Consider the following 9,705-nt stretch of genomic DNA (forward strand, 5'->3'; position numbering starts at 1 on the left):
AAAAAGAATATGATGGGGAAGGGGATACCAAAATCATCCTGAACACTTCAGGGTGGCAAAGATATGCTGTTTTAATTTTTACAATAACATTTACATACAATACTTTGCCTTGTACTATTGTAGGATTTTTTAACCGTATAATATTTCATTTGTTGCTATATATATATATATATATAAAGAAAGAAGAAAGAATAAAATCCACAGTTTCACAGATGAAAACATCTGCTGTTGAACTTGCTTGGTTTTGTGTGGTCTCTTGAGACTTGAGTTTAACCATGACATCTCCCCCCTTGTTGTTGAACGTGTATAAAGCCTCGCCATGAAATGTAGAGCTGTTTGGCCTGGCCTGTAGAGCAGAGCTATGTCATTGTTGAGGCTGCTCCTGTTGGTTCTGCTAATGGGGAGGGGAGACTCTGTATGTCGTCTGCAAGGCTCACCACAACGAGCTGAACTGGCCCAAGATGGTGACCTTCTTATTGGAGGCATCTTTTCTTTTCGCACAGGGCAGGATTATGTAACTAATACATTTCAGACAATTCCAGAAGTACGAAAATGCAACAAGTATGTATTGATATGTCTATATATTTTAAATGGTTTATGTGTTTGTACTGTATTTGAGACAGTAACATAAATATAAGATTATTTCATTCTATCTTTCACCACCCCAGCTTCAATTTTAGAGAATTTCAATTTGCTCAAGCAATGATATTTGCTATAAATGAGATCAACAAAAATCCTGATATGCTCCCTAATGTTAAACTTGGCTACAAGATCTATGATAACTGTGGAACAATGGACATACTGAGAGCTGCATTGGCAATGGTAAGTGGACTAAAGGGAAACTTCAGTGACAACTGCACTAAAACTGAGACAGTGCAAGCTATCTTGGGACATTCAGGATCAAGACCAACTATTGCATTTTCACAAGTTGTTGGAAGGTTTCAGATACCTGTGGTAAGTTAGAGAAGAAAGATCATTTAATTTCAACATTGTGTTAAGTGTGCTGACATATTTATAGTTTACAGTCACAGTTAAAAAAAATACAAATGAGCAGTTACAGTTGCAACAAATTTATAACTGCAGCATAAATGTAAATAGTGATGCAAGAATGTTAAATATGTGTTCTTTCAGTGCCACTAACATGTTTGCATCTTACACTGCAGATCAGCCATTTTGCCACATGTGCCTGTCTGAGCGACAGGAAAGAGTATCCCACTTTTTTCAGAACTATTCCCAGTGACTACTACCAGAGCAGAGCACTGGCAAAGCTGGTCAAGCACTTCGGTTGGACCTGGATTGGGGCTTTAGCTGTGGATAACGAATATGGCCTCAATGGCATAGCTGCGTTTATCCAAGCAGCACAAGAATATGGAGTCTGCATTGAGTATTTTGAAGCATTTTCATCATCGGATCCACCTCATAGCCTGCAGAGAATAATAGAGATTATTAAACGTGGCACTTCCAAAGTGATTATGGCTTTTATGTCTCACAGAGAAATTAAATTGCTGGCAAATGAGCTGTACAAACAGAACATTACAGGACTGCAGTGGGTTGGCAGTGATGCCTGGATCACAGATAACTCTCTAACTGACAGTGAGGAACGCATCATCCTGGTGGGCTCCCTGGGCTTCACTGTCAGCAAAGCTAAAATGCCAGGGCTGGAGGAGCACCTGAGGCAGCTCCATCCCTCACAATTTCCTGACAGTCAGTTTGTTAGAGATTTCTGGGAAGACATTTTTGACTGCACTCTGAATGAAACTGCAAACACACAAAGAAAGCCATGCAGCACCTCTGAGAGCTTGCAGAATGATAAATCACAGTTTACTGATGTGGCTGAGCTGAGATTCACTAATAATGTTTACAAGTCAGTTTACGCAGTGGCTCATGCTCTTGACAACCTGATTAAATGTGAGGAGGGTAAAGGGCTCTTTTCAAATGGGAGCTGTGCTGATACCAAACACATTCAACCATGGCAGGTGAGAAGCCAGTTAAGTGTGACAGAGTGATAACAGCAATAATAATTATAATTTAATGTAATTTAATCCCGGTATAATTCCTTTAGGTCTTGCGCTATCTTAACACTGTGAATTTTACCACCAAGGAAGGGGAAAAAGTTTATTTTGACAGTAATGGCGACTCACCAGCAAGATATGAACTTGTTAATTTACAAATAACAAACAAAGGAACCATGGAAGGAGCAACAGTTGGCATTTATGATGCTTCTCTTCCAGAGGGTCATCAGTTTATCATGAATAACATCCCAGTTGTTTGGAGAAGTGGGCTGACAGAGGTAAAGCACAGACCGAGTTTTGGACTTCTTAACTGTTAACTGATTTAATGTTATAAAAACCTTGATATGGATGTTTGTGCTATCTGTACATATTATATGGATTGCATATAATTTGTGTTGATCTGAACTGTGGTTATGTGTAGGGAGTACCTGTGTCAGTGTGCAGTGATAGCTGTATCCCAGGAACTTGTAAGGTCCTCCAGAAAGGAAAGCCAGTCTGCTGTTATGATTGCATACCCTGTCCAGCAGGCGAGATCAGTAATTTAACAGGCAAATAAACTCTTTACCAGTATTTCAATCAATCGTTATATTACACATAATGACATGAGGTAAAACAAAGCAAAAAATCAGAAATTTAATGTGCTGTTAAAACCAAAACATTTAACTAATTCTTTTTCATTTTGCAGATTCAATACACTGTATGAAATGCCCATCTGTATACTGGTCCAATGAGCAGAAAGATGCCTGTGTCCCCAAAGCAATAGAATTCTTGGCATATGATGAAATCTTGGGAACATTGTTAGTCTTATTTTCTCTGCTGGGAGTTTTTCTAACTATGATCACAACATTAGTCTTCTACTGCCACAAAGAAACCCCACTAGTACGAGCCAACAACTCTGAGATGAGCTTCCTCCTGCTCTTCTCATTGACTCTGTGTTTCCTGTGTTCTCTGACCTTCATCGGCCGGCCCTCTGAGTGGTCCTGCATGCTGCGACACACCGCATTCGGCATCACCTTTGTCCTCTGTATCTCTTGTGTTCTGGGGAAAACAATAGTGGTGTTAATGGCCTTCAGGGCCACACTTCCAGGTAGTAATTTGATGAAATGGTTTGGGCCTGCACAGCAGAAACTCAGCGTTCTGGGTTTCACTCTTATACAAGTTGTAATTTGCATACTTTGGCTCACAATCAACCCTCCTTTTCCTTCCATGAATTTTTTGCACTATAAGGACAAAATCATCTTAGAGTGTGCTCTGGGCTCAGCTGTAGGCTTTTGGGCTGTACTTGGGTACATAGGACTTCTGGCCATGTTATGTTTTATTCTTGCTTTTCTGGCTCGGAAACTGCCTGATAATTTAATGAAGGCCAAAATTTATCACCTTTAGCATCTGATATTCTGTGCAGTATGGATCACCTTCATCCCAGCGTACGCCAGCTCTCCTGGGAAGTTCACAGTAGTTGTTGAGATATTTGCTATTCTGGCATCCAGTTATGGGCTACTTTTCTGCATTTTTCTACCAAAATGTTATATAATTTTGTTTAGGCCTGAGCAGAACACTAAGAAACACATAATGGGGAAGACATCTAGTTATGAAATACATCATTAACCATTGTCTAAATCACTTTGACAATCGCACTATTTTGTCTCTTTTGCTGTAGTGTTTTTTCTGTAACCAAAATGTAATCTGATAGCATTCCTTAATGCATTCTAATTTGTTTCAGTGAATGAATCTCATAATTATATTCAAGCCTGTTCTGTTTTTTTTTTTTTACACATTTATCCACACCCCTCCACAACTAAGCACACAGAAAATAAGCCTCCAACATTGGTAAACTACTGGCACCAACAGCAACACTATATAATCATATTGTCATTGCATTTAGTAATAGTTGCACTAACTTGGCAAGGTGGTACACTAAAAGAAAGAAGAAAAAAAATGACTGCAGTCCCAAGAGGATTTTTTTGGTTATTCCATTCCAGGTCAGGTACAGAGGTAGCGGCCTACAATTGCCAACTGGTCCATGACAGGCCCGTGATTATCTGAATGAAGTTAATAGATATATGGGGGCTGCAATTCTGAGTGGCTGGTACTGTATAGACAGATGAAAAGGTGGGCACTGTACAGAACATGTTGCCTTAAGGTATTGGAATGTGGTTAGAATGGGGATAGCTATTGGTTAGAGTGCAAAATTGACCATAATCCACTGCCACTTACTTGTAGCCAAGACTGGCTACAAACGTGTCAAAGCATATGACCACAGTTTAGAACAAATGTTTCTGAAGTATTATGTAACAACTGTCTAATTCAGAAACTTTATATTATTTTAACAAAGCCCCAGAATCCCCCTGGTGTTTATTACAAAACAATGCACTGAAACTGATACTCAAAGTTCAATACAATGATGCAATCCAACAGAAGTAAAGGTTACACAAGTGCATAGACAAAAACAACACAGAAGAAAAACAGCTGAAGAAAAATAAATCCCCATCTGTTGTGAGCATCACTTCATTACCCAGTGGCTTGCCTCTAGGGTGGGAAGCTGCACCAGGGCCCCAAAACGCAGACACAAGGGATTAAACATTGGTGATGGCTTTATCCTTTAACACAACAACAAGAACAACAGGTGGCATATTGCTTTAATATTAATTAACACCTTTGTCACAACATGTAAATGTTACATTCAAATCAATTAGGGGTTTGTTTTGATCTCTCTGTCACTTCCTAACTTGTTATTGTTTTTCTCTCTCTCTCTTTTTTCTCTCTCTGACATCATGTTTGCTGTACCCTGCCATTCAGTAACCTAAATTAAATGTTGTGTTTATTTTTTAAATTTCAAACTATGTAATAAAATTATATGTAGCTATCGATGAAGTTTCAGATTACTCACACTTTAGTTAGAGAGCCCTGGGACACCATGAGGGTCCTAAATCTCCTATCCAATGGCAGCCACTGTCCACAGGGGCTTAGGTTTCTAACATTATGCAACATTATGAGTTATTACTCTCAAACTTTAGAGAAGGTGTAGGCCCAACAAATGCACCACAGCATATGACCTGTATATTCTGGTTGTTTTAAATTCAAATTGGAGTTTTCCTTCTTCCCTACTTAACATAACTTTAGATAATAAGCAAAACAATTACACAACTTAGTATTACACGTCATTTTGCAGTTACAGGTTGTTGTTGTTTTTTTTGAACAGGTTGGCTGACGAAGGAAGGAAGCAGTACAATCGTATTAATCATTAATTGATTTTAGATCAGTTTGGCTCTCCACCTCTCTAGTTGGAGCAAGGAGCATACAACACTGTTTGGCCACAAAGCAATGTTTATGTGGTCTGACATTTATACATTTGTTTTATTTCATTGTTTACAGTATGTAGTAGAAATGTGATTAGCACACGTATGTGATCAAAAACTTATAGAGAGCATACCTCAACAACAATTGGCGCTATAGAAATAAAAATTGAATACCTGCAAAACACTTCACAATCCACTAAATTCAGAGTTTTAATATTAAAAAAATGTTTAATCTGCATCTGGATCTGGGTGGGCATCAAAATGCAAACACTGATAGTCAATCATGGAAAAACAGCACATATATGACTTGGGATTCATTGCCTATAAAATTCTGCTCAAATTGAGACATCCTGCTAAGTAACAAACACACAAACAGCACCGAAAACATGACCGCTGTGTCAAAGGAAAAGACGGTCTTTAAAAAGATATGTATTTAAAAAACATTTGTGCTATTAGGTGTGCACATCACTCATATGTTTTGACTGGTAGACAGAATTTTGTATTAAAATAAAACTTTAATTAGTATTACAGAATTAAATTACATACTGCTCAGAGAGATCATCTTTAATGTGTAAAATATGACAAATCTTTAAAGTTTTCTAACACCATATGGCTGCGATTCATTGAAAAATTATGACCCAAAAGAATCCATCGACAGAAGCTGCTCCATATCTGATTTCAACACACTAATGAAATAATAAGGCAAATGAACAGCATTTTGTGACACCCCTTTTCTCTTTCCCCTGGGGGCACATGCCTCATTTGCCTAAAGCAGCAGATCCACATACATGAGAAAGAATATGAACTAGGCTGAAAAGGCCTTGGCAGGGTATAAAGACCGCCACATGGGGCACAGTTAAAGAGGCCAGCTTGCAGAGTGAAACAATGCCACTACTGAAGCTGGTCCTCCTGGCTCTTCTGATCAATAGGGGGGAGTCTGGAGACTTCAACTTAGGTGGCATTTTCACCTTTCGTACTGGGTACAGAGGCAGCAGGCCCACCTTTCAAACCTTACCTGAACCTCCAATGTGTCTGCAGTAAGTATGTGTTTTTGTTCTGTTATGTGCTTTCCTGTTTAAAAATAAAATTGCAAATCAAATTACCCGTAATTTAAAACATGTTATCTTTTTTTCCAGCATCAATGTAAGAGAATTCAAATTTGCCCAGACAATGATCTTTGCAATTGAGGAAATAAATCTAAATCCTGCTATTCTCCCCAACCACACATTGGGCTACAAGATATACAATTCCTGTGGAAAGACAAACATTATTAAGTCTGCAATAGTTTTAGCCAGTGGGCAGAAGGAAATCATAGATGAGAGGAACTGTACAAACGCTGACACTGCACAGGCTGTACTAGGCCACTCTGGCTCTGCTCCCACGGTGGGATTTGCTCGGATTATAGGAAGGTTCCAGATACCAGTGGTAAATATTTTATTTTACTTGTGTATACATAAAAAACAATATTAAAGAGGCCATGTAAAAGCAGTTTGTAAATCATGTCTTTTGAGTCAAGATTCTTCTTTATTCACTTATTATAAGTTATTGTATGATGTTGTAATATATGTGATGTCTTCTAGATGATTAATGTGTAATGAACAGAATTTCTTTACATTCCTTTTGCACAGCTCAGCCACTTTGCAACCTGTGCTTGTCTCAGCAACAGAGAGGAGTTTCCATCCTTCTTCAGAACTATTCCTAGTGACCTCCACCAGAGCAGAGCCCTGGCAAAGCTTATCAAGCATTTCGGCTGGTCCTATGTGGGGGCAATAAGTAACAAAAACCGCTATGGTATCAACGGGATCACCACATTTATACAAGCTGCACAAGAAGAGGGAGTGTGCATTGAGTATTACCAGTCATTTGAACAATCAGGTCCTCGTCATGAGTTAACAAAATTAGTTGAAATTGTGAAGCACTCCACCTCTAAAGTCATTGTGGCCTTCATGTCCCACAGAGAAGTTAAAGTGCTGGCGACTGAGTTCTACAAACAGAACATTATGGGACTGCAGTGGGTTGGCACTGATGCCTGGATCACAGATCACTCACTGACTGACAGTGAGGGACGTAGCCTCCTGGTGGGCTCCCTGGGCTTCGCTGTCAGCCAAACTAAGATCCCGGGATTGGAGAAGCACTTGAGGCAGCTCCATCCCTCACAGTTTCCTGACAGTCAGTTTGTTAGAGATTTTTGGGAAGACATGTTTGACTGTGCTCTGAATGAAACCGCAAACACACAAAGAAAGCCATGCAGTGGCTCTGAGAGCTTGCAGAACATTGAATCATATTTTACAGATGTTTCTGAGCTGAGATTCACTAATAATGTTTACAAGTCAGTTTATGCAGTGGCCCATGCTCTCCACAACCTGGTCACATGTGAAGAGGGTAAGAGCCCCTTCTACAATGGGAGCTGTGCTGACTCTAAACACGCTCAACCATGGCAGGTGAGAAATAAAAATGGTTATTGTTTTTTATAATCACTGATTTGTTTATATACCATATGAAATGACATGAGATTACAAAGAAAAAGAGCCTGATGTCTTTAAGTCCCTCCTCTTCTCTACAGGTGCTACATTATTTGCAGAATATCAACTTCACAACAAGTCAGGGTGAAAGAGTGACTTTTGACCAGAATGGAGATTCACCTGCAAGATATGAACTTATAAATTTACAACATTTAACCTCAGAGACCATGCATGTTGCCACAGTTGGTGTTTTTGATGCCACTTTGCCTGGTGTGCGTCCATTTATAATGAATGGCATGAAAATAGTGTGGGGAGGAGGAAGTCATACGGTATATATTCATATTACTTTGTTCTCACATTTCTGGGTTGTTAGTCACAATTCCATACTGCATAATATGTCATAATCCCAGACAATAACATTCTGGTTAACATCTTTATTTGTTTCTTCATGAAATTCATGTGAACATCAATACTAAAAATTGAACACACTGTAGGTCACATACAGCTCATCCACATATTCATGCACCAGGTGCCAGTGTCAGTGTGCAGTGAGAGATGTCCCCCAGGAAAACGCAAAGTCCTGCAGAAAAGAAAACCTGTTTGCTGTTATGACTGTATCCCATGTGCAGAAGGGGAAATCAGCAACATTACAGGTTTTATTCAGATTTTAAAAGTATCTAGAATGTGCTTTACCCTCTTAACTTACATTGGACCTGATTAATGTGTTTGTGTCTTTCAAAAACAGACTCTTTGGAGTGCCTCAAATGTTCCATTGATTATTGGCCAAATACCAGAGGAGACACATGCATCTTAAAGGAGATTGAATTTCTGTCTTATGAAGAGATCATGGGGATCATTTTAACATTTTTTTGTTTGATGGGGGTAATTTTGACAACTATGATAGCATTAGTGTTCTTTCACTTCCGGGAAACTCCTATTGTCAGAGCCAACAACTCTGAGCTGAGCTTCCTGCTGCTCTTCTCATTGACTCTGTGTTTCCTGTGTTCTCTGACCTTCATCGGCCGGCCCTCTGAGTGGTCCTGCATGCTGCGACACACCGCATTCGGCATCACCTTTGTCCTCTGTATCTCTTGTGTTCTGGGGAAAACAATAGTAGTGTTAATGGCCTTCAAAGCCACACTTCCAGGCGCTAATATGATGAAATGGTTTGGTCCTGCACAGCAGAGGCTCAGTGTCCTGGCTTTCACTCTCATACAGGTTTTGATTTGCATACTTTGGCTGACAATCAACCCACCCTTTCCCTTCAAAAATATGAACCATTACATGGAGAAGATTATTCTTGAGTGTGCCCTGGGATCACCTGTAGGGTTCTGGGCCGTGTTAGGATACATAGGACTCCTTGCTGTTTTGTGTTTTGTTCTCGCTTTTCTGGCTCGAAAGTTACCTGAATTTTAATGAAGCCAAATTTATCACCTTCAGCATGCTGATATTCTGTGCAGTCTGGATCACCTTTATCCCAGCATACGTCAGCTCTCCTGGGAAGTTCACTGTAGCTGTAGAGATATTTGCCATTCTGGCCTCAAGTTATGGACTTCTTTTCTGCATTTTCATCCCCAAATGCTTTATTATTTTACTGAGGCCAGAACAAAATACCAAAAAGCATATGATGGGCAAAACAAAAGATATTCATTGTTAATTTTACATTGTTGGAATTCCTTTTTTTTTTCTTTTTTCCCCAATTGTGTTTATTATTCAGTGCTTAGTTCTAAAATAGTAAAGGAATATACCATTTTCCTGAAATAATGTTAATATCCAATATGTTGTACATAATGTTTGAAAGTAATAATACATACTTAATACATTTCTGATCTTAATTTTAATTGCATAACTATTTGAGTATCCCCACTCACCAACATATATTTCTTATTTCTGTTTCACACTAGTGCACATGTAAGGTAATGTATGTTACTACAT

General features: G+C 39.0%; 2 protein-coding genes across 2 annotated transcripts; both read left to right on the forward strand.

Annotated features, from left to right (window-relative positions):
* Nucleotides 1-415: 415 nt before the first annotated feature.
* Nucleotides 416-3,617, forward strand: LOC118341586 (extracellular calcium-sensing receptor-like). The gene is given in 6 exon segments (XM_035679883.1): nucleotides 416-561; nucleotides 669-954; nucleotides 1,164-1,976; nucleotides 2,063-2,290; nucleotides 2,434-2,560; nucleotides 2,698-3,617. Coding segments are annotated over 5 exon segments (2,340 nt in total). The 5' UTR covers nucleotides 416-561; nucleotides 669-702.
* Nucleotides 3,618-6,478: 2,861 nt separating this feature from the next.
* On the forward strand, nucleotides 6,479-9,427 carry LOC118342051 (extracellular calcium-sensing receptor-like). The gene is given in 6 exon segments (XM_035680478.1): nucleotides 6,479-6,733; nucleotides 6,937-7,749; nucleotides 7,872-8,099; nucleotides 8,300-8,423; nucleotides 8,516-9,179; nucleotides 9,181-9,427. Coding segments are annotated over 6 exon segments (2,331 nt in total).
* The last annotated feature ends 278 nt before the right edge of the window (nucleotides 9,428-9,705 follow it).

Source organism: Morone saxatilis, unplaced genomic scaffold, assembly GCF_004916995.1.
Source record: "Morone saxatilis isolate NCDOM2014 unplaced genomic scaffold, NCSU_SB_2.0 Contig8, whole genome shotgun sequence".
Classification (NCBI taxonomy): Eukaryota; Metazoa; Chordata; class Actinopteri; family Moronidae; genus Morone; species Morone saxatilis.